Here is a 26125-nt window from a genome sequence, read left to right as displayed (position 1 = left end):
ATAAGAATTAATTTCCCTCAGCTCATCACGTCGTCCTCATTTCTAGCAACCACCCAGCGGTCACTGTAAGAATTAATTTCCTTCAGCTCATCAGAGAAGTTCTTGTCTGAACTGAGTCCATAAGAATACTTTTCCGAACAAGTGAAAGTCTGAGTTGGTCCCGGTTTATGTGGAAATCGTGCTTTGCCCTGCGTATTCACGGGGCCAAGTTTTTTTTATTGTAGTAATAAATGTCATGACTGCCGGTCTGCTACTGCTACACAATTTTTCTTCACCAACTTAACCATATAATCATATATTAATTATAGATATGTCATTCTTACCTCCAACTCTCAAATTCTACTCATTTCTTTCCTTCATAGAAAGAGTAGGTCAGGTCAGCTCTCACTCCTAGACAGACTCGGTATCAGAACGTACAGTATAGAAAAAACCATCACCGGAAAATCACTCTGGATATGTCGTTTCTGAGCCCCTTTTCGCCTCCACCGTTGTCGCCGGAACATCCTCCGGAAGATGATTTGCAACTGGATCCTCCGGCGGATGAATTGCTACCAGATATGACACCGCCGCCGCAGTCGCAGTCACAGTCGTCATCGCCGCCACCGATAGGGCTGATAGGGGGGGCAGTGGTAGGAGGGTTAGTTCTGCTTCTTGTTTTGGGCTACTGCATCATTCGGTATAGAAGGAGGAAGGTAGACAATCAAATTCCGTCTAAATCTGAGGATGGTATTTCACGACCAAAACCACAACCAGGTGAACCTAAAAGTTAGGGTCTTATTTTATTTATTCTTTACTTTAACGAGTTATTTAATTAGTTTTGTACTTTCTTATATTTTTTGACATATAATTTTACTTTTAGTCATTAGTTTATTAGTTAATTAAATTTAACTGCTTGTAGTCTAGATAAATTTTAAGTTCTTTATCTATGATTTGAAATTTGACACTTTACTCACTTAAGGTTAGTTGAGTTAGGATTCTATAACCTACTTCTATTAAAAATTGGTTAAATATGTAATTTTGCTCCCATTGTACCAACCAAAATTGATATTTTATTATAAAAAAGATTTCAAGATTGTAAATTTTTTATATGTTTTTATCTTTTTTGTCAAATTTGTTATCCAATAGGCCATTTGTAATTTCATTTTATGTTTGGAATTATGGTTTTGAAACCCAGAATGTTCAAAGAACCGGAAAAGAGAAAGGTTCAAGGGTTTTAAGATTTGACCGAGATCAAACCGAGACCAAACCATGAGGTCATAATTAAATTAATAATATTTAATACAAAACAATTAAAATAAATGCTTAAAATTATGTAATATTGACTAAATTAGTACTAATAGAGATTCGAATATATCTTAATTTACGATAAATATGGTATTTGTTAGATTTTCTCTTGTTATTTAAAAGATTTCAAAATATTATATCTAAAAAATAACTAGTTGCGATACATGGGAAAGTTGCTAAAAATGAGTTCAACTCAATATATATATATATATATATATATTGGATCCAAAGCAAGTTACAAATTGTCAAGCTTTACAATTAGAATCATTTGCAAATTAGACTACAAAATTGGGTAAAAGAATCAATTTCATGTTAAGAATTTTCTAGCTTTTTATTGGTAGCAAAATCACTTGCATGTTCGAATTTGGTCTTAATGGATCAAGTGCAAATCCTTCATCTTGATATTCCATTATCAGGATAGATGATATGTTTTTGATAGGTAAGAATTAAGATAAATAACAATTACACATATCCACATAACTCCACAAAAAAAAAAAAAAAAAAATTCATTTATTGAAGAAACTCAAAAATGTAAATTTTGCCAAACAAAGCATCACATATAATGCATAAGCACATGTCTACATAGCTTTTGAATCATCCAAGTGTAGCAACATTAGAAGCAACCTTTAGGCTTCTGCCCTATTTCAAGTGGATCCTAAACAAAGTCCTTTTTCCCTTCTCAGTTCTTTTCATCATTCTATAGCATAAAAATCACAATCAACACGTATACATCTCATAAAATCCATAAGCCTTTTTCCTTTTTTTTTTTAGAAAAATTTTCCTTCACCCTTCTTAGTTTGACTACAAAAGTTAAAAATTATAATTTAAAACTAAAAAGTCAAAGTTTACTTCTTTACAATGTTTCACATAGAGTAGACACAAAACCAAGCTTTTAATAAGAGTTCAAGTTAATTTCAAAACACAAACAGGTCGAGTTCAATATGATGAAGAAAGAACCTTTGAGAATGAAACTATACATACTTCAAATAATTGGAAACTTGCCGAAGCATAATCTTAGTCATAATTAGAAATACTTTTATCATGAATGAGCTCTAAAGTCTAAACTACCAAATAAATGATATAAGAAATGCTAAGCACACTACCAAAGTAATAAAATATAAAGGTAATAGTAATACCTTGCAAATAATTTGTTTGTTTCTTTAAATATCTTATTCTGATGTCATATCTGTAAGCTCAATAAAATTTAGTAACGTATGATCTAAATCAAAAACCAAATATAGCTTCTTATGAATTAATAAATTCTTCTTGTCTACTTCTTTCAAATTGACAATTTCAACATTGTGAAGCCTTAGTCCCTTTAAAAAAATGTTCAAGCTTAAATGAATTACCATTTGAAACAAAAATAAGATCATCACTATACTTATGCTCCTATAATTCTTGAATAGGAATGGATTTATAAAAAAATATTATATTACTCATTGAAATTTCTTAAAAAGACACAAACGGATTATCCGCTATATAAAAAACTTATTAATGTGAGCATATATCGTATACATTAAAAAAAAAAAAAAAAAAAAAAAAAAACTGAAAATCTTCAAGACAAAGTAAGCCTAGAGTCATATTTATTTCAATTTTTTTTGGGTCAATGTCAGATTGCTAACCTTGCTATAAAAGATAGATGAATTTTTTTTTTTTTTGAAGTAATATGAACTTACCCCTCCATGTGCAAGAGCAATGGCTGTGATAGTTGCAGTTGACCACATATATGAGACAAATAACTTTTTATTAAGCAATACCCATCAAGGTTTGCAGCAAATTCAAGAAATTTCATTCAACATGAAGCAAGAACCATCCAAAATTACAATGAAAGAAGTCCTCAACTCAGAGATAAATAGCAGTACAGAAACCCCACCTACTTTGCCTTGAAATAATCTTTCATTAAGACCAAGCCATATGTAATTGATAGAAATACCAAAGGCCAGCTAAATATAAAATATACCAAACAAATGAGGGTTCCTTGTTCATGAAAATTGTTCCTTAGGGCTTCCAATTCAAACAAACATTTGGCACTAAAGAACAATACTTTTTACCAGCCAAATTACTTTTGACTACCAAATTGAAATATGTGAATAAAATACACAAAAGAGAAAATAAATGAAACACATTTATTTTGCTTTCTAATGATTTACAATCAGAAAATAAAATTGTTAGAAGCAAACCACAATACATGTAAATAGGGAAAATATAAAGAACATAAGAAAAACTATACTTAACATAGAATTGCGCATTTCCATCATAATGCAAATCACCTTATTGAATTGTTTATCAAATCCATTATTTCATATGTTCGAAGTAAAGACATAAATAGCTCAAATTGCAACAAATCCATTATTTTTTCGCTGTTTTTCTTTTTCTTTTTCTTTTTTGGTTCTAAATTGATGAATTAGAGAGAATATGGTATTATTTGAGTTCAATAGGTTCAATTATAGGCTTCTAAATATTTTCAAGTTATTTTGGATTAAAATTGTAACATGAACTAATAAAGTAGGGAGAATTGGATTATGTAGTAGACTCTAACTTCATTATTTTCCTCCAATTTTCATGATATTATGCAAGTTCTAAAGTAATTTTAAGGTACAAGATTCAGAGAACTTTGCTTCATTTTACATGAATGATATTATAGGTAGGTTATACGGCAATTTCAAAGTAAATTTAGCATTTGATGAATTAAACCTTCATTGTAACAAATCTGCTTGTAGTTAGTTTTAAATGAGTAATTTCAAGATGATATTTTTCTTCCTTATTTTTGGATTTTGGTAGCAAAATTTGACCCTATCTGGATTTTGTTGGTTAATAAACATTCTTTCATCTAAAGAAGAGATTTAATATCAATTCATGTGTGTATGCATGTATTTTTCACAGTACTATTCTATATACCCATAAAAATTTGATAAAGAAGTAATAAAAACAATGGTAAACTTGAGATGAAATAATAATTTGACCATAACCCAGAAACTTAAATTAAATCCAAACACAAACAAATGACTCACAAAAACATCAAGGGCATGCCAAGGATGCTTGTTTAATAAAAGGATAGGAAATATTATTACTGTCCCAAAAGATGAGCATCAAGTATAGTATAAACCTTAACTTGTATTATTCATTCAAGCCATCACCTTTTTTTTGGGTGCAAAACTCCTTACACAAAACACAACAAAGGGGGAAATAAAGAATTGCTAACCCTAACTTACTGCATCTTGCTCACTCAATTTAGCAACAGATTCTAGCTTCATTCCTGTAGCCAAAAGCTCAACTGGAATTCATGATTAAGTAAAACATCCAGTAACAGCCCAAATAAATCTTATCTATAAAACATAAAACTAAAATTGACCTTAGTATCTTATCAATCCAAAGAATCAAACCCATACAAGTCATTCAGAAAATCAAAACCAACACAGTGGTTACTTTCATACTTTAAAAATAATCACTTTTCCACTAAGTAACCCCTGAACTCATAAACTTGATGCAATTTTCAATCTACACATATAAAAATTCAATCTAAAATCCCAGATGGATTTTCTCACAGCCAATAATTGAAATTGATAAAACCCACTACGAGCTCCAAACCCATCAACCTAAGCTAATCATTCAAAAGAAACACTCCCAAATGAAACCCTAAATCATATTTAACAACAAAAAATGAAACCCTAAATGAAACACTAAATCATATTTAACAACCAAAAATGAAACCCTAAATCATATTTAACAACCAAAAACGAAACCCTAAATCATATTTAACAACCTAAATTATAGAACAAAATAAAAAACTTATAGGTAATGTTTGCGAAGAGAATCTGGTCTAATGGTAAAGTCTTAAAATCAAAAACTTTCTGCCACTAAAGGAATGGGAGGCTAGCGCCCATGGACTATAGCTTAGGGGTTTGAGAATTGAGAGAGGCAGAAAGAACAGAAGAGGCAAAGAACCAAAAATGAAACCTTAAATCATATTTAACAGCCAAAATTATAGAACAAAATAAAAAACTTACCAGTAATGTTTGCAGAGAGAATCTGGTTTGATGGTAAAGTCTTAAGATCAAAAACTTTCAACCACTAAAGGAGTGGGAGGCTAGTGCTCGTGGACTATAGTTTAGGGGTTTGAGAACTGAGAGAGGGAAAGAGAATGGAAGAGGCAAAGAAGGATAAGGAGTTTATCGGGTGAGGGTAGTCTATTGGGTTAGCAAGTAAAAAACTTAATAAAATAATTTATTTTTAAAATATAAAAAAATTAATTAATTGCTGATGTGAAAAATTGTGAGAGTTTCAAAAGTTTCGGTTATATATATATATATATATATATAACAAAAAAAGTTTTAAAAAATATAACTAAAAAATAATAAAATTAAACTTTAATAAGTTGGTTATGCTGGATAAAAAGAGAAGAAGAAAAACTTATGACTCATGAGATTTCATGAGAAACCCAAACCCTCTCACACATTTCCCCAAGCATCATGATTAAAGTTCACACATTTACTTAAGTCACATGGGTTTTTTTTTTCTTCAAAATAACACTGATTTACAAACAATTTGTTAGTTAGCAAGTTTTCAAAACTATTTAGGAAACTAATATCTCGAGTGCAATAAATTCGATTTTGGAACGCTAAATTGAGTCTGTGAGACTCATTTTCTGTCATTGAAATCGAGTCCGTAGAGATCGATTTCGTTTCAGTACTTCTTCTTCGACAATCAAACAACTTCTTCTCCAACAATACATAACAACCAAAGAGATAAACAAACCCAAGCAAACCCATCTTCTCGAACAATCAAACACAACAACCAGAGAGATCAACAAACCTAGAGACCCACAACAAAATCAACAAACCCAAGCACTTGATCAATGCCGAACGGCAAGGTGGTTCAGCTACGCCGTGCGTGGTGCTTCCTTGTCCTCTTCTCTAGAGCTCGCAATGTGGGTTTGGATGGGTCAGTGACAAAGAAGAAGCTCGAACCTCGTAGTGGTATCGTGTTTGGAACGGCGTGGGGGTCCATCTACGCCGGCGTGGTGCTCCATCTACGCCAGCGTGGTGCTTCCTTGTCCTCTTCGCCAACTCGCAGTGTGGGTTTGGGTGGGTTGAGGTTTCAGTGACGATTTGGGTTGAGGTTTGTTGAGGAAGTGTTAGTTTCTAAATATCGAACCTGTAAGGCTCAATTTCACTTTAAGAAACTTGAGCTTTACAGGCTCGAGTTCTAGGCTTCGTACAGTACAGAAAATGAGTCTCTAATACTCGATTTCGATTTGCTACAATAAAATCGAGTATGACGTACTCGAGATGTTAGTTTCCTAAATAGTTTGGAAAAGATGTTAACTAACAAATATGTTTGAAAAATGGTGTTATAGGGCAATTTTGGCCAGCCACATGATCAAACTTCAAACCCTATGGACTTTTGTCTTCTATTCTTTTAGCTTTTCCCTACAGCCTCCGCCTCTCTCTCCTTCTGTTATTTCTTCCACAATTTTCAAACAAACAGCAGTCTCCTTCCACAATTTTTCAACAAATAAAAGAAGAAGCAGAAGTAGATGCAAATGCATATGTAGAAGCCAGAAGCAGATTTGCAGACTTTCTTCCATAGTCTTCTAATCTTTTTTTACTTTTTTTTTTTGGGGAAGATCTAATGTTGGAGATTATTTTGAGCAATGTTTTGTGATTTTTTAGGAACCGTTAGACTCATGTTCGATTTTGAAAACTGGGCCGTTTGACCGCAATTCGAAAGGTTCATTGAAAAATTAAAATTTCTAGTTTTGGTAGTTTAAAAAACTGGAATGATAGACCTAGTTACTGCGGTTCGACCGGCCGGTCCTGTTCGGGTTTCAAAGCCATGTTTGGAATGTTGATAGTGTGTAGAAATGAAATATGTGAATTTGTTTAAATTAGATTTTCAAATGATAGACTAGACTCCTTTTTGTGTTTGTACTATTTGTTTTTGTTAACAATGTTAGAATTTGTATAATTTTATAATTATTTGAACAAGTATTAATTGATTTGTTGAGTTGAACTCATTATTGAACAAGCATTCTACACAAAGTAATTTGTTGCTTAGCTTACTAAATCCAAATAACAAATATAATTTTTTTGAAAAATTCATGTGAAAAGTACAAGTCAACCCAACTTGAAACCCAATTGATTCGACCCATTTTATAACCAACTTAAAATGACTTGTTTTTGCCCTTAACTTGTTCTTGACTCAAACCTGATTAACCCGACCCAAAAACATAGCTATGTATTATCCTATTTACTAATTAACTTTATTAAGATATTAACCGGAAAGTCTACCACCTCTTCTTGAAGTAGTTCCTTCAATTTGGATTGAGGGAGAGAGAGATGGAGTAGAGTATAGTAAAGTAGATTTAGTCCAAAATTAGTCTATTTTCAGCCAACTCTACTTTACTCATCTCCACTCTCCCTCCATCCAAACAGGCTAAATTTAGTAAGAAAATATTTGCTAATTCCCCTTTTTCCGTGATCCGTTTCCCATTCTATTTTTACGGCATCAACACAATTTTTCCTTTAGAACTAATATCACCTGCCTCTAACCACAATCAACTCTGTAAACTTCTCTTCTTCTTCTTCTTCTTGTAAAAAACACAAAACAAAACAAATCCCAAAAAATTTTCTTCCCACTTTAATAGTCTACCAAAAATCTCTCTCTCTCTCTCTCTCTCCAATAAAAGAAAAAAAAATCTCTCTCTCTCTCTAGGGTTTACGATTGTAAAACCACGTGCAAAATTACTATTGTGCGGTGATTCGGACATGCACATGGTAGCGTTAACCTCTTCAAGACAATACGCCAAAGATACCGACAAAAACTCCAGAATCCTTTTCAGTTGGGACCACCACCACCACACACACACGTACACATACGCAACAAAACACTTCTTCTTCTTCAAGCTTCATTCGCCACCCAACCACATGTTGTGACCCCACTCATCTCCTTTTCTCCTTTTTTTTCTCTTTCAAACCTCATCAGCTTCACACACTTTCACACTGCACTGCATTTTCAAAAAGACAGACAGAGACCTCGGTGAAATCGAACAGCCCTAGCCTTTGCAGCCGGTGGTGATGTCGGCTCCACCTCCGGTATCCAACTCCACCTCTCCGCCATCTCCTCCTCCTCCTCTGGCCACCAACGCCACCTCTCCTCCGCCGTCTACCACCAATGCTACAACTCCTCCGCCGTCTACCACCAATGCTACAACTCCTCTGCCGCCGCTTCCGTCGACCACCATCAACACAACTTTAAGCCCTCCGCTCCCTGGGCCGCCGGAGCCGCCGAAAGGTGGATTGCAGACGGGGGCGCTGGTGGGGCTGATAGTTGGAATAGGGATCGGAGGGTTAATTGTGCTGATTGGCGTGGGTATTTTCGTAATTTGCTATAGAGCAAAGAATCGGAGGAGACAGGACGGTGATGGTGGTCCTTCACCACCACAACCACAAGTACCTAAAACTAAAAGTATGGTTCTTCTTTTTATTTTATTTTTAATTATTGCTTAATTCAGTAATTTAGTTATTTAATTGCTTTTTTTTTTTAATGATTAGTTTATGTTCTATTGTTGCCTTTGAGTTACATTGTTTTTTTGTTGTTGTTGTTGTTTTTTTTTTTTTTGGTAATTGTGTTCTCTTGTCTTCTTTTATTTATTGTTTAATTAAATCAATTAATTATTTAATTTAGTTGTTTAATTGCTTTTTTTAATGTTTAGTTTTTGTTCTATTGTTGCTTTTGAATTACATTGTTTTGTTGTTATTTTTTTGTTTGTAATTGAGTTCTGTAGATCAGCTTTGCGGAGTTCTTTGAGAGATTTCATGCTAGACAACTTAGATTACTACAAATTTTACTACATAATTGTTACAAACACAGAACAAAAATGTAATTCAAGACTTTTTTAATTTTTGTTATATTGTTGATTTCCGCCACTCACATTCATTGTCTGTCTGTTGGACTTTTGTAGTAAAATCGGTAGTAACTTTAGTAATTGAGTGATGCTTCATGTTAGTGAAACTGCAAATTTCACTACAACAAGCCTTAAAGCATTATAAAAAACTTTATAAACTGACTGTTAATTATTAAACATGAAAAAAAAGGTAATTATGAAATTTATTTACAATGTTGTGAATATGACATCAATCACATTCATCGCTACACCAATTTGTAACATATTTTTTTGGGGATAATTCAATAGTTGGGGGAGGTGGGATTTGAAATTTTAAATCTTGGATGTCTCCATTGGAAACATCAAGAGGTGCCAATAAGTTGAGATACAAGGCTCTTAGCCAATTTGTAAACATTTTATAGTAAGTTTGATAGTAGTTTTAACATTTTAATTTCTGTAATGGTATGAAATAGTAGAAAAATGCCATATAAGAGGAACAATAAGATAGGGGTTGAGTTGTAGCTTGTAGGGTAGTGACCAGACTCCTTTCTAATTGGCAAGTCCCAAGGGCTTGCTAATTGAATATTTATGAAAGTTTACTACTTTTAAGAGTTCCTTTATAGTATGCCTTGAAATGGAAGATTATGTAGGAATGAATATCGTATTGGGCTTGTCGGGTTGAGTGTCAAATTATGATGCATGGTAAATTTGCTAGGTTAATCTAAGAATAGGTTTTTGGAGTCCAACAAAACAAGGTTGGTAACTCCTTTGTGGGTTTACAAATTGAAGGCAAGATTAGGAGGGACTGTACATATGGGTTTTCTTTGCAGTGCAAGAATTGTTTTTGGCAAGTAAGCATTACAATATTGATTTTGATGGAAGATTTGATGTTAAAATGAACACATCTCTATGTGTCTATACCACAAAGAAATTGTTGAAGGTGCTACTTAATGAGTATTTGCAATCAATTTTTCATTTTTATGTTAAGGACCAGCTTGCTATCTATGTTTTGGTTATTATCAGATTAGTTATTTCTTTTCAAAATAATGGGACTCTGCTTGAGTTTTTCAAACAGAGCAGTAGGATAGGTTGTTTTATCTTGTCATTTAGCAGTTGCCGTAAGTATGTTTCAGTTTTTCAGATTGTAAGGCTATTATATAGCTCACTTTGAATGATAATAAACCATCAAAAAATTTAACCCAAACATCAAGCTTTTGCTTGTTAAGAAGGTCCTGGTTATCTAATGATAAATAAATAAAAGAATGTCCCAGTTATCCCTTGAAGTATAACCAGAAATTTCTTTCTTTTTCTCTACTGCTTTTCTGTAATTCCTTAATCCAATCATAGCCCCTCGTGGAAGAAGAGGTGCAGAACATGGCCGTGGGGTTGCATCAGTTCATTTTAACCTTTTCATCAAATGGATCTCATTTAACTCAGTATATTAGTATTTCATTTTTCTTGATGATGAAAATCTTTCATGTAATTTATGATCTAGTTTTTATGTATTTTCAGAAACATCTACTTTTTAAGATATTGACTCATACTCGCTGATTTTTTTTTTTTTTTGGGTGCTGATCTTCGATCTCCAGATGAGCATTGGCAACAAAATTCCCTGCCACCAAAAGATGATAAAGTAACATTGTTTCCCAAGCCAACTCCTCCCCCGGGAGCTGTCCATAGCCCCGAAATGGTGCAAGTCACCACTCCCCCTGCATCTTCTTTTACGACTAGTAGTATGGACTCTGATAAACCATTGCCACCACGATCCCCTGGCTACACCGCAGGTCTTTCACAGGGTACATTTTCATCTGAAGAATTAGCCATGGCAACTAATGGTTTCTCCAATAACAACCTCCTTGGTCAGGGTGGTTTTGGTTACGTGCATAAAGGAGTCCTTCCAAATGGGAAAGTGGTTGCAGTGAAGCAGTTGAAAGCTGGCAGTGGACAGGGGGAGCGTGAATTTAGGGCAGAGGTTGAGGTCATTGGCCGTGTCCATCACAAACACCTTGTTTCACTGGTTGGATTCTGCATTTCTGGGGCACAGAGAATGCTTGTTTATGAGTTTGTCTCAAACTACACGTTGGATTTTCATCTACATGGTAAGTCCTTTGGGTGATTATATTATTTTGTTTCATCTGTAACTTTGTTTTTTTTCTTTTTTCCCTTTCTTTTATTTTTTGTTGGGGGGATGATAGTTCATGTTGGTGTTCTTGGATATAAAATAGGTTTTCCTCTTTTGTCCTTACAAAAAGATTTCTTCCGTTATTAATGAAAGAATAGAGCAACAATTTTATCCTTTCCCCAAGATAATCCATTAAAGAAGGGGATATCCATAAGCATAGTCATTAGTCAATAGGTTAGCTCCACTTAATTTTTCCTATGTTGGTTCTAAGCCTATCAAGAATTTGCATCACTAGTTCCCACAGTGCAGGACTACTTGAATGGTGATCTCAAGTATTATAAAGTTTTATGAGATAGAAAAAATGACAAAGGGATATAATTTTCAGTAAAACTGCATAACATGTGAAAAAGCTATAAACTGAAAGTATCTAGAGAGATAAGATACATAAAAGATTTTAGTAGTATTAGTAGATAAAATTGAAAAAATAATTGAATGGGGCATACTTTATGAAATCGATATATATCTATATATTAGTTAATACATAAATCACTATGAATACAAAAGTTGCTTGCAAATATGGTAAAATATAAGCAAAATCAGAAGATGACGTATCTGATATAGAAAAGTTAAGCCGTTGAAGAAATAAAGAGGATGAAGAAGAAGAAAAGATATTTTGCAGTGTTAAATATCATTTGTTCATTTATTTCTCAAGAGTCCTATATTGATACAGGCCTCTTAAATGAATATTTCCTTAGATGTGGGTTGGCTGAAAGTATTAGTAGAGAGGTATAAACCTCTTTAGTAACCCTATGTGAAAAAGTGAGAGTAAAAATAGTCAAATTGGCAATTAAACTTAACCAAGTAGCATTCATATAGGGTTTTATTATCATGAGAGTTTTGATGTTAAGTTAGATCACAATGTGTTGTTCGGATTGAGATTATGGTTTCTTCAATTTGATTTGGGAGTCTTATAACTGTATTTGTACTTCAAAATTACTATACAATGTTTTATTGGAGAAAAATGACATTGCAGGAAAAGGGAGACCAACTATGAACTGGCCAACCAGAATGAAAATAGCTCTAGGCTCTGCCAGAGGATTGGCATATCTGCATGAGGACTGTGAGTCTCCTTTTTGTTCCATCTTTACATTGCAAACATTACAAATATTTCCTAGTTATAGTTTCACTCTCCTTTTGAGCTAAATCTTCAGGCCAGCCTAAGATCATACACCGTGACATCAAGGCAGCTAATATTCTCATTGACGATAATTTTGATGCAAAGGTAGGGTTTATTAATGGTTTCAAAGGATTATTTGTTAAGTTTCATATATGATATATCTATAATCGTGTGTCTGCATATTTATTTTTTATTTGCTGCTTCATTTATATCTGTCATTGAGTTGCAAAAGCTCTAGATTTAGATCCGGTGGGATTATCCTTGGCTCAAAATGGATCAGGAACATGCAGCCATGATGGGGAAATTTTTGATTCCTTTTTCTTTCTTCCTCTGCCCACAACAAACAAAAGGTTTTGTGTGTCATTTAATTGCATAATGCTGTTTGCATGACATAAGTTATGTGGAAAAACTTCGTTTTCATTTCGTACCTAAATACTTTTTAAATACTAACTTTTATGATACAATAATGCACCTGGATCTTTTGTTCAGGTTGCAGATTTTGGGCTTGCTAAGATTTCATTAGAGACTGATACTCATGTCTCCACCCGAGTAATGGGAACTTTTGGGTAAGATCCATTTCTCTGTGTTCTTTCCGCAAAGCTGTGGTGCTGCCATGAAGCCTAGTTTTGGTGCAGTCTAAAAAAGCAATGATGGCTTGGATACTTCATTTTCTTTCAAACTTTTGAATTAATTGTTTCTCAATATCTTGAAATAATCCTGTATTCACCAAATGCAGTTACTTGGCTCCAGAATATGCTGCTAGTGGAAAGCTCACTGATAAGTCAGATGTTTACTCCTTCGGGGTTGTGCTTTTAGAGTTGATTACTGGACGCCATCCTATCGATAAAACTAATTCCTTCACCGAAGATAGCATGGTTGAGTGGGTGTGTATACCATTTCATGATCACCAGTCCTTAATTGTTTACTATACTTTGTCGATGTAATCAGGTTTCGTGGGATATAGCTTTTTTTTGTTGATGAAATATTAAAAACTTTGTTTAAGACAAAGAAATCTTCGCAGGTATGTGTGTGCATGGGGGGCAGGGGTTTATTCTTTCATGGTGTTCTATTCTTTGTGTTTGTAGGTATGTGTGCATGTCTACATTTGTTTCAGGTGCTATATTAATTCATTGAGTTGGTTTTATTCTATTTTTTTTATAGGATAGTTGATAACCTTTCACTTATGTGTTTGAGACAGTATTACTCGTCATTTCCTGTTCATTTGAATAAAGTGTGCTAAATTCATAGTCATTAGGCCCTCCCAGCATGCAGATAAAAGGAAATTCTTGGTGTATCTTCATTTAGTTTAGGCTGTTATAACTTTTATAATTTTCTCATCTTAAAAGATGGAGCATTCTTAATTGCAGAGCTTGAGTGACATGAGAAAAATAACATTTACTGTTATGGAATTTTAGGCAAGGCCTTTGCTCTCACAAGCTTTGGAAAGTGGCAACTTTGATGCTGTCGTTGATCAAAGGTTGCAAAATGATTACAACTCTAGTGAAATGGTTCGAATGGTGGCTTGTGCTGCTGCTTGCGTGTGTCATTCATCCCGGCATCGGCCAAGAATGAGCCAGGTAACTCTACCAATTTCTAATATTGAAAATTTGAAATACTTCTCTGTCTAATCATTCAAATCCAAAATTATGAATAAGCCTCCTTGGCCCTTACCGTGTTTGTGAAGTGTATGGAATCTACGTTTGGTTTCAATATATTGCAAAGTTTTGGCAGGTTTTAGTCCTTTTAATGTTCAAAATCACCAGTACGTTTATGGAATTTAGATTTTCCTAGCTTACTATCAAAAGGAGAAATTGTTTTGAAACTGGTACATAGACATTCTTTGCGATTGTGTTCAACCCTTATTCATTTTTCATGATGGAATATAACCCTTTGCTATTCTTGGTAAAAAGCAGATAGTTCGAGCTTTGGAAGGAAATCTTTCTCTAGATGAACTAAATGAGGGAATCAGACCTGGGCACAGCAGAACATTTGATTCCTTTGGGAGTGCAGATTATGATAATGGCCAATATAAGGAGGACTTGAAAAAATTCAGAAAGATGGCACTGGAAACCCAAGGGCTAGCCACTACTGTGGAGTACAGCGTACCTAGCAGCGAGTCTGTGGTGCAGCAATCTGGCTCAAGCAGTGAAGGCCAACAAACTACCCAAGAGGTAGAATTGGGAAAAGTTAAAAATGATGCCCAAGATTTTGATTAAATCTTTTGCTTGGTGATTCCAATTTTCTTGTAAATTCACCTACTTTTCCTGTCCTACCCGTGCGGAAATTTATAAAATTATCATGCCCTGGCCGGGCATGAGAAACAAGCGTAGTACCCAGCCATTTGACAGTATTAGTTGATTTTTTGGTACAGAAAACCTGCTTGAGGCAGAATAGTTGTCCTAGTGGAATATTTATTCATCAAAATCTTCAAGGTTCTGACACCATTTTCTAGTGGCTTGGATGGTTTGAGATCTTGCAATGTAGAGAATTTCTTACTGATACTCAAAAGGGTGCAAACTAATTGTGAGTGGTGTAACTTGGTCAGCATAGCTTATTGGAGTAGTAGGGACCAAGTAGAAATTTGTCCAATTCCTATAGGATCCATGTGCAAGTGGGGATAGGGCTAGGCAGCGTGAAATGCGTTTATTTTTTCATGTGATGGGAAAATGAGAGCTATTAAATCAGCAAGTGGTTTGTAATTATGCGAATTTTTTGATAATGAACAACGAAATTTCATTCAGTTTGGTCAAATTCTTTAGAGTTGCATCATCTGTAAGCCTCTCTTTTTTTGGGTTTTTTTTATTTGGTAATTCCTGTTAGTGGTAGAGGTGGGCAGGTAGCACAAGATTAGACAACCGAGAGTTAGTGCTTTGTTGAGAATCATAGTAGGTTATATATATATATATATATATATATATATATATAAGAATAGAATCTTAGAGCACTCATATTTTTTTCCTAAAAATGACCTACAGTAGTGAGTGTATAATTGTGAAAATTTACAAGTTTGTTAAGGTAACAGTGTAAATTTACACTAAAATTATTTATTTTGTATTTAGTTTTTTAGTCTTCTTGAAGATGAAAGAAGAAAGTGGATGATAGTTATTTTATATGAAGAAATAAAAATAATTTAAAAAATCAAGAAAAATTGAAATTTTAATAAAAATAGTGTAAAATAAACAGTCTTCTGTGATGAGTTGTTTTGAAACGTAAATTGTGTTAAAATAGATATAAATTTTTGAATGTGCAAATGCCGACATGCCGTGACTAGTTTGAATAGATAGATATACATTTTTGTACATGCAAATGCCCGACATGCCGTGACTTGTTTGAATAGATAGATATAAATTTGTGATGTCAAACCAAGGAAGTTAAAATCTATCTAGGGGGATTGGAAAGGTGAGGTTACCAATTAGTCTAACAACATGACTGTCATACATTCCTATCAAAAAAAAAAAAAAAGGAAAAAAGAAAAAAAGACTGTCATACATGACAACCTGGATTATATTACGCATTAGATTTCCACAGCCAGCTTAAGCTTTGCTGTAATTTACTACTTTCGCCTCTCAGTTGATTTAGGTGTGTTAAAATTAAAGTCATAGGTGGGTTCCAGTTAGTTCAACTGGTAAAGTTTCTGATGGTTGAATAAAAGATCTGGGATTCAATATCTACCTACACCAAAAAATAATTTGTGTCTAATAAAGAGTTATCATCAGGAACGGATGCCATAAGTTGAAACTCTATCTCAAAAAAATAAAATAAAGCCATAGATACTAAGAATAACTGAACATGACTCACAATTAGTTGCTGATGTTGTGGTAGACCGGTAGGCATGATGAGCAGTCCACAAATTGCCATTGTTAACATCATGTCACGGATATACCGCAAGCTACGGGTATTTTTAGATTTATAAAAATCTCATATGTTAGGAGAGAAGGTAATCAATCATCACATTTTTTCACATAATTTGTTAAACGAATTGATAATTATGTAACTTGAATTGAGGAAAATCTGGATATTATTAAATCTGATGTAGCTCAAGATATACTGATTTATCTTCTTTATAATAAAGTAATGATCTTTTCATTAAAAAATAAAATAAATAAATGATCCAAAACATCAAAAACTAATAAAGTCCATTGACATCTGGTCAAAAATCCATATATTGTGCACACCCATTTGTTAATATATGGTATATAATCTTGTTAACCCACTACAAAATATGTGAAGGAAAAACAGAAAAAGTAAAAAACAACTTTGTTTTTTAAGTATTTTAAACAAGGATGTCAATACCGTACCGGAGGCCGTACCGGTTTGGCTACCGGTACGATATATTTCGGATACCGGTCAATACCGGTGTACCGTTTCGGGTTTACCGCTATTTTTTATATTTATAAATATATATATGTATGTATGTATGTGTTTGTGTGTGTGTATATATATATATATATATATATATTATAATAAATATAAAAGTTTACCATAAAACATTTCCTCAATTCAAAATTAATTATTTATGGTTTTAAACTTTAGTATCAATTAAAAGGGAAAAAAAATAAAATAGAAAGCTTAAAAGTTACCATTGCATACTAAAAAAATAAATAATACTAATAAGTTAATGCAAATAAGTTACCATTCTTTCCTAACAAAAATTCAAAAATTACAAAACTTAAAAAAAAAAAAAAAAAAAATTTCTGTACCGGTCGGTACGCCTGGTACCGGCTGGTATTGCCCGGTATTGGCCGGTACGGCCGGTATTTTTACCGATACAAAACGTAGGGGTTAACCGTACCGGATCACCGGCCGGTACGGTATATTCCGGCCGTACCGGTCGGTACGGTACGGTATCAACAACATTGATTTTAAAGCGAATTTAACTGCGAAAATGTAAATCAAAATGAAAAAGACATGTTAATATCATCAATTATTCAATTGATGATATGTGTTATAATTTTTGAAAATCAATAAACCAATTTTAAAAAACGAGCCTAAATTTAAAAAAGTGTAAAGTAACATTTAACAATGTCCAAATGATTTTCACATCGTTTATAGGAACAAAGTTTATAGGAACAAATTACTCGAAAAAAGTCTATAGGAACAAAGTTTTTTTTAGCTGTGGTTCAACTGTAAAACCGATCCAAAACCGAGGGCATAAACGGGATTTCAGAATTACCGGCACCGAAAGTTCCGAAACGGAAACCTCGCTGGCGCTCCATGATTGGCTGGTCCCCTCAAAAACAAACAAACAAAAGTTACACAAAACTATCAAATTTCAATTCAAAATTCACAAACCCATAAATTTCCAAAATTTATTTCTTCGTTTCGTTTGTGAAAACCCTAAATTTGAAAAATTCTTAGCATTAAATCTCTGATCCATGGCTTCTCGTAGGCGCATGCTTTTAAAGGTCATTATCCTCGGTGACAGCGGGTAAATTTAAATAAATAAATAAAAAAAGGTTTCCCATTTTAAAATTAATTTCCGTTTGGTTACTGAGAAAATGAAGGAAATTTTTTAAATAACTGATGAGTAAAGCGAAAAACCCAGCTCAATCGGGTTAATAGTGTTGGTTTGGTTGAGTTGTTGATTTTGATAATGCAGAAACAATAAATGCTATGATTTTTGGAAAATGAAATTGGTTCAATTTTATTTGTAATATATTTTTTTGTGTTTTAATGTAGAATTTTGGGTTAATGTTGCAATGTGGGATATAATATTCAATTTGCTTGATTTTGTTTTTGGCAGGGTTGGCAAAACTTCTCTGATGAATCAGTACCTTCTAAAACCCAGATCTTGGATTTATGTTTCCTGAGTTTTTTGATAATTTTTTTCTTTGTTGGGTTTGTTTTGATATTTGAATGTTGTGTGTTGTTGTGGTGATTAGGTATGTGAATCGTAAGTTTAGTAATCAGTACAAGGCTACGATTGGGGCGGATTTTCTGACTAAGGAAGTTCAGTTTGAAGATAGGTTGTTCACATTGCAGGTTAGAGCAATATGCATAGCTTTTCTCATATTGATAACTTGTCATTTTTATTTATTTATGAATATGTATGAACAAGGTCTGAATAATGGGGTATCTATTTATTAACATTTCATTATCGTCTTGAATTGCATGTCAATGAATGCGAACTGGTCCCCTGTGAGGTCCATTTGTTTTTATTGTATTTTTCATATAAAGTTTCTGAGGTCTTGGGCCATTGAAATGAAGGTGGTTAAGATTCCCTTTTGATGTCATAAGGAATCAGTATTCCTTTTGGGAGATTCTAGATTCTTTTGGGTTCCAAGATTGTGATGTGTGAAAGTGGTAACACTGAAATAGTGATTGTCTTTTAGTGTCAAGGCTTCAGGAAAGCTCTAGTTAAATTTCTTGGCTTCATTGATGGCTAATAAATACATACATATATATATATATATATATATTTTTTTTTTTTGGGGTGGGGGGCCGGGGTGTTGGAGAGTTGCTTTAGTTGGTTTGATCATGTTTAGAGGAGAGTGAGTAATGAACCAGTAAAAAAGAGGGATTTGATTTAAGATGAGGGAACGAAAAAAGGTAGAGGAAGGCCAAAAATAACATTAATAGAAATAATAAAAAAGAACATGTCAATTAGGGAAGTAATGGAGAGCATGATTTTAGATAGAATAGAATGGAGAAAAAGATTTCATGTGGCACACAATCTAATCTGTTGAGGATTCATAGCCGACCCCAAATTATGGGACTAACGCTTTGTTGTTGTTGGGGGAGGGGAGGTTCTGGGTATACAGCGAAAGTTTTTGCCTGTATCCCTATTTTGTTGCTTTTGCTAACCATTTTTTCCTTTGATTATCATAACATTTATAATATATGCCAATACTATAGAAATTTTCCTATCTAATGTTTAATGCCATATTACCAATGAAAAAGAAAAGTAATGTTTAATGCCATATTGTTTACATAGCTTATACCATTGTTGGAGAAAATAAAATTGCTGATTAGAACTAAAGACCTTGAAGATGCTGGAATAGTTTCACCTACAATCTTTTAAGGGTAGCACTTCATGTTCCCATATACAGATTTGGGATACTGCTGGGCAAGAAAGGTTTCAGAGTCTTGGTGTGGCTTTCTACCGTGGTGCAGACTGCTGTGTTCTTGTGTATGATGTGAATGTCATGAAGTCATTTGACAATCTTAATAACTGGCGGGAAGAGTTTCTGATTCAGGTACTTATCCATCTTTTAGTTGCCCAGACAACCTTAATTTATTAATAAACGATCACTGAAAGTTATTCTTTGTTGTTGATGTTCAGGCCAGCCCTTCTGACCCTGAAAACTTTCCGTTTGTTGTGTTGGGGAACAAGATAGATGTTGATGGTGGGAATAGCCGAGTGGTGAGTTCTTTGGCTCTACCTGTCATACTTCAGTTCTTGTCATTGGCAAATCTAGTGGTCTCAGAATTTAGCCAACTGGATTTGGGAATAATAGGTGATGTTATGGAGATGCCTATGCAGCTGCTGTTGCTAACATGGTTCTTTGTCTTTTGGTTGCAGGTTTCTGAGAAGAAAGCCAAAGCATGGTGTGCTTCTAAGGGAAATATACCATACTTTGAGACCTCTGCAAAAGAAGGATTCAATGTTGATGATGCTTTCCAGTGTATAGCCAAAAATGCACTCAAGAATGAACCTGAAGAAGAAATGTGAGTATTTTATTTCATCTAAATTTCACCTCAAGGGTTAGTATTGTCTGTGGACCACATCTCATGAAGTTGAGGTCACTAGTTCAAATCTTCCTTTCTTCCTCTCTTTGGGGCCAAAACAAACTTATCTCATCTGACTGAGTTCTATTATTTTTATTGCATACTTGCAAAACTCTAATTGCTGAAGCTAAGTTTTATCAACCTACATCCCCTGTTAATTATGAGGTACTGGGAAGCTAAGTTTTCCCTCAACCATTTAGTTTTGGAAGTCAGAATGATGTATGATGGGGCCAGAACTGTCTATGCAAGATTAATAGGAACAAAGGAAGAAATAGGAAAAAAAAACTATTTCTAAAAGCCTTGTATTTCTTTTGCTGCCATGGTGGCAGCATCTGCATGATTGCTGTTGGAAATGAGGTTAACCCATGCTTGTCAGTTTGTTGTAATTGGATTCAGACAGAGATTCTGTACAGCTGAGTAAATTGAAGCAGTTATCAAATTCATGCTTTCATTTCTTCTTTCTGAAACTGTGGTAGTTACACTTTCATGTCTTCATTTTAAATTTCTGTGAATCTATCGAGCAATTACACTCTAGAGCACACTGCATACTAATGGGCAATTTGAAATTGCCATCCAAACCAATTGAGCCCATTCCACTTCTTCTTAATAAAACAATAGGTGGATCATGGGGCATGTTTGACCTCAAAGAATGGGGTTTGATCTTGATACATGTAGAGCTCAACACCCAGTAGGTCTTTGATAGAAATAGTAAAAATTTTATGGCCAGCATCAGTGCCACAAGAGGATTGCATTGCATTTGATCACAGCTGTTTTGTAAAACTCCTATCTCTTTAGTAAATGTCAAATGAATTATAATGATCACTGATTTGATATTCAATCTAGATCTGTCTTCTTGTATTTTAGCTTTTTAAACTCTGGATATATCTTCTTAGATACCAATTATCTTAACATTATACTAATTGATTGCACATTGTTTTTTTCTTTTTCTTTTTTTTATTGTTTTTGATAATGGAAGATACCTGCCTGAAACCATTGATGTTGCGGGTGGTGGACAGCAGCAAAGATCTACGGGTTGTGAATGTTAGAAGCATTCTTGGATCGGTGCTTTTTGATCCTCAGATTACCAGATACAGCTATCACTAATATTTGGTGATTTATAAGTCAGTCATTTTAATAATCAATAATATAGGAAAGAAGGTTATAAAATTTTATTTTGTATCATAACTTGGTCAGAAAAGATATCTTGATTGTCTTTGTATTGGTTTCTGTTTATATTTTATCTGTATTCCATATTTCATTTCTGTTCTTCTGGAAATGTAATTTTTACCTGGTTGCTAAGTTGTGAATCTTGTATTGTGAATCTTGTATCACTTATGATAGATGATAATTTTCATATTTAAGTTGTAATGGTTGTATGTTGCATCTTGGATAAATCATTTCTTATTTAGTATTGTGCTCACGATATAAGTTTTGAAGAATTTTCAGAATGCAATATACTAACTCAATTTATTGGAATTCTGTGAACCTGAAATAAATAACCAAAATCCTGATAAATGTTGCACAAGGAGAGGAAACTGTAAGCAAACAAGAGGATGTGACTTTCAGTTTGAGGTGGTACTATTTTGGCCCTGTTATTGATTCCTTCTCTTGGAGATTGAGGGCTTGGATGGCTTTAGATATGCGTAGATTTTTTGGTGATAAACTGATAATTGATATTTTCTTTCAGTTTGTAAACATTTTGAATCGTCTAAATATAAAGCGTTGGATTGAGTTGTTGAACGGTAATTTTTTCTAGCATGTGACTTCAAACTTCAAAGTGGGGTTTAGCTTAAGCACCATGTTTTCCATCCACTGACCTATAGGCGCATTGGGTGGAACGGAGATTATGTTATACCTCAACTCACCTTCCTATCTAGACCCTTATAGGTGCTCTTCAAGGAGTACTATAGTCATGCTTAGGTAGAGTCACTATTTGACATTTTTCTCATTCTTTATTCTAAACAAAACCATCCCTCGGAGAACTCTCGTCTCACTTTTCTCAACAAAGATCCTATTGAATTCAAGTTTAATATGGAATAGAATCTTTTCCACTTCTACTTGAAATGTGAGTCTTTTTCCCGATTAATACTTAATTTGAACCATGAAATTGATCAATTTTAAATGGAGAGAATTGTAATATGAAGTAAACTTGCATGTGCCTTAGAATGAGATATCAAAAATTCCAACAGAGGCTATCTAGCTTGCTGCTTTTTTCCAAAATAATGGGTGGTCTAGATTCCATTAACATTTGAAATTATTTGAAACAACATAAAAAATTTGATTCAAGACCCTAAACCGTTATACCAATCTAGCTTTTTCGAGTGTGTAGTTTATATATTATTTTATTAGATTGTATATAAAAACAAGAAATTAGATATTTAGTGTATTGTAAAATGAGTTGTTAAAATGGATAAATTAACTTTTAGAGTATAAAATAAGTATTTTTTTTAAAACTCCAAATGCTAATGCTCTATTATCTGTTTAGGGGCTGTATTGTAAAAAAAAATATCAATGGATTCTATTATTTGTTTTATTCCAAACTCTTCTTAGTTTCTTAATGCATTTGCATTTATCAAATAAATAAATAAAGAAACTCTTATGATCAAGTCAAATGGAAGAATCACAAGTTAAAATATTTCAAAACTGTTTTAAATTTTTATTAATGTGGGGACACGATTTTGTAATGAACCGTAACAGTATTGGGTTCGCACATAAAAAGGCCCAGACAATATCATTTGTAGAGCGTGGGTTTGAAAGGCTAGACCTTGGTCACCAGGCGGTGGGTTTTTCGTGGTGTTCGTACATGGTTAAGTTGTCTTCACCCCTGGAGTCTTTCTCCTGGAGGTGGGCTGGGAGGCTATGGTTTTTTGGCCATTTTTCCCAGCCCCTTCTCTAGATTACTTACTTTTTCTTTTATACTAGCCTGCGTTCACTGTCCTTCATCTACGTGTAGGGTCAACTTTTCCAAGACTGATACTTGTTCCATCAGTCTATACCCAAAGTCGTTGGGGGTGGTTGTAAAAGCCGAAGAATACGGCTTTGTCAGGTACAGAGTATTGAATGGCAATAAGAGCAGCTTTCCCTGGATATTTTAGATTTTCTTTCAAGTTTAGTCTTATACCGTTTTTGCCCCTCTTTCAGGTGGGACTTTGGGTCTGCCGAGGACTGAACTGTCCTCGGCTGTATCCCAAGGCTGTGCTTTATATTATTGAGCTTGGGTCATAGCCCTCCTCGGCTTGGGCCTTTGGACTCCCCACTGGTAAATGGACCTGGCCCATAAATTATTGGGCCCCACAATAGCCCCTCAAAACCCTACTGTCCTACCTCTTGGTTGGAAAGGGGGGTTTTGGTAATACAGAGCCTTCATTATGGCTCATTTAATTCAGCCTTTCACTGATGTTGGCAGTTCTCCACCTACCCAGGAAATGTACCGGTCTACGAGATGTTCCTCTTAATTTATTCATGACGCGCTCATGCCGTTTGGCTGTCCAAAGCGTGTCTTTAATAGTTTCCTTTTACGAGACCCTTCAGATTTAATGGTTTTCGATGGTGTGGGGAAGCGGAACGGGCATATTCTTGTTTGCAGATTTCCTTGGAGATCTGAACATATTAAGTACCTTCCGTTTCGCCCCTTATATAAAAAGGAAAGGCGAGAGTTGTTTCTCCCATACATGAACCCCTTTAATCCTCCCAAAATCTGAAACCCTTAGACTCCTCTCAGAGTTTACTTTTACCCTCTGGTTATACCTTAAATTGTGATACGTTCACCATAGTAATAAGCAATGAAGGAACCATACCCCTCCCAAAAACACCATGTTCTAATAAAACTCGTAATGGCTCGGTCAGGGCAAGGATGGCGGAGACTCAAGATTTGTCTCCCTTTTCTTTCAGCCAAAATCCGAAGCAGGGACTCGTCACGTCAAACTTTCGGTGTGACTGAGCCGAGGACACCCATTATCAGTACCAACCGCTCTCTCATGAGCATATCTAACATGGCACCAGTGTGTTAGGAGTCAGGACTGAGGCAGGGACTAAGTGCCCCTGCTTCTTCCTCTCTTCGTTCACTGGTGCCTCCTTTTGCCTCTCTTTCTTCTTCTTTCCACCACCAGATCCATCCTGGTGTTTTTCCTTCTCCCTCTTTTGCTCTTTTTCTTTCTTTTCATCTCTTCCCTCTTCTTCTCCTCCTTCTTTTCATTCATCTCCTCCATCTTCTTCTGAATAAGGTCCTTCTCTCAATATGGGCGCTACTGAGGCAGAGTTTGGAAGGACTTCGGAGATGAGTTTAAAAAGATATCTGACTATTTATTTATCTGTATTGCTGTTTTTTTTTTTTTTTTTTTTTTTTTTTTTTGTTTTGGCAATCCACCTTCTGTATAGGCTTGTTTAAGCCCCTCTTTGTACGTTGTAATACATCTTTATATTAATAAAAATTGTTATCATTTTACATCACATGTTCTATCTCTATATTTCCGAAATGATAACGCAATGAATAGGCATATAATCTTGTGAATTCCTTTTATTTTTAAACCGTGACCGACGTCTAGGACCAAAGTCCCAGTCAATAAAAAGATCTTGCTCTATATTTATAAAAACAGTCCGGCTTAATAATATTGAATCGAACAAGTGATACTTAGGGCTGAAACTCCCATTAGGCAGGAAAAGAAAAGACATTATGATGAGCTTACTGAGTCGGCCTGAAACAATACTGCCGACTTTAGAGTACAATACTTGGGGCCATAATCCCTTATCAAAGAGAAAGGCACTATTATAAATTTGCGAGTGCTGTTCGGCACAATAATATAGCATTTGAATCAATGACACCTAGGGCCAAAATACTTGCTAAGAAAAAGATATCACCATAATTTTAATAGAGTTGTTTGGCACTACAATGCCGACCTGTGAAAAACGATACTTACCCCAAAACTAGCTGAGATGATAACTGAATGCTCAATGCGGTGTAGGAAGTAACCATCCGAAGACATATCACCCGCAAAATGAACAGCCCCCCCCAGGCTACTGAATAGTGGGGCGTTTCACCATCTTCTTAACACTCTTATTGGCATTAACCTTTTACAGTATTTGAGTCGAGGATTGAGTAACTTAGAATTTTTATTAAGTAGCCAACCTTACGAAACTCAATCTTTTTCTCATCCAAGTAGTTGGTTTCCCCATAGGCTTGAGTCCGAGGACCATGCAATGCCTTGGTTTTGTCCAAAACCCAGTTTTCTCATCCAAGCAGTTGGTTTCCCTATAGGCTTGAGTTCGAGGACCATGCAATGCCTTGGTTCTGTCCAAAACCCAGTTTTCTCATCCAAGTAGTTGGTTTCCCCATAGGCTTGAGTCCGAGGACCATGCAATGCCTTGGTTCTGTCCAAAACCCATTTTTCTCATCCAAGCCCCATAGGCTTGAGTCTTGCAATGCCTTGGTTCTGTCCAAAACCCAGTTTTCTCAGTTGGTTTCCCCATAGGCTTGAGTCCGAAGACCATGCAATGCCTTGGTTCTGTCCAAAACCCAGTTTTCTCATCCAAGTAGTTGGTTTCCCCATAGGCTTGAGTCCGAAGACCATGCAATGCCTTGATTCTGTCCAAAACCCAGTTTTCTCATCCAAGTAGTTGGTTTCCCCATAGGCTTGAGTCCGAGGACCATGCAATGCCTTGGTTGTGTCCAAAACCCAGTTTTCTCATCCAAGTAGTTGGTTTCCCTATAGGCTTGAGTTCGAAGACCATGCAATGCCTTGGTTGTGTCAAAAACCCAGTTTTCTCATCCAAGTAGTTGGTTTCCCCATAGGCTTGAGTCCGAGGACCATGCAATGCCTTGGTTCTGTCCAAAACTCAGTTTTCTCATCCAAGTAGTTGGTTTCCCCATAGGTTTGAGTCCGAGGACCATGCAATGCCTTGGTTCTGTCCAAAACTCAGTTTTCTCATCCAA

The 26125-nt window shown here is 34.7% G+C and overlaps 2 protein-coding genes across 3 annotated transcripts; both read left to right on the top strand.

Annotated features, from left to right (window-relative positions):
- The first annotated feature begins 8183 nt into the window (after window positions 1-8183).
- On the top strand, window positions 8184-15219 carry LOC115992638 (proline-rich receptor-like protein kinase PERK1). Of its 2 annotated transcripts, XR_004092585.1 has the most exons (9): window positions 8184-8751; window positions 10759-11268; window positions 12325-12411; window positions 12503-12573; window positions 12958-13034; window positions 13205-13352; window positions 13490-13553; window positions 13884-14045; window positions 14382-15219. XR_004092585.1 is itself a non-coding variant. In XM_031116860.1 (8 exons), exons 1-8 carry the CDS (start codon window positions 8361-8363, stop codon window positions 14682-14684), a joined length of 1749 nt encoding a protein of 582 aa, XP_030972720.1. In that variant the 5' UTR covers window positions 8187-8360; the 3' UTR covers window positions 14685-15219. The 2 variants fall into 2 exon arrangements, 1 of the variants encoding a protein (XP_030972720.1); XM_031116860.1 differs by lacking the exon at window positions 13490-13553 and having other exon boundaries at window positions 8187-8751.
- A 2518-nt stretch (window positions 15220-17737) lies between these two features.
- Window positions 17738-21590, top strand: LOC115992637 (ras-related protein Rab7). The gene is made up of 7 exons (XM_031116859.1): window positions 17738-17896; window positions 18212-18238; window positions 18351-18450; window positions 19518-19664; window positions 19751-19831; window positions 19991-20136; window positions 21173-21590. The coding sequence occupies exons 1-7, from the start codon at window positions 17844-17846 to the stop codon at window positions 21240-21242; spliced, it is 624 nt and encodes a 207-aa protein (XP_030972719.1). The 5' UTR covers window positions 17738-17843; the 3' UTR covers window positions 21243-21590.
- Window positions 21591-26125: the final 4535 nt, after the last annotated feature.

Source organism: Quercus lobata, chromosome 5 (assembly GCF_001633185.2).
Source record: "Quercus lobata isolate SW786 chromosome 5, ValleyOak3.0 Primary Assembly, whole genome shotgun sequence".
NCBI classification, from domain to species: Eukaryota; Viridiplantae; Streptophyta; class Magnoliopsida; order Fagales; family Fagaceae; genus Quercus; species Quercus lobata.
Note: the sequence above shows the minus strand (reverse complement) of the source record. Positions and strands in the feature narration are given on the sequence as shown.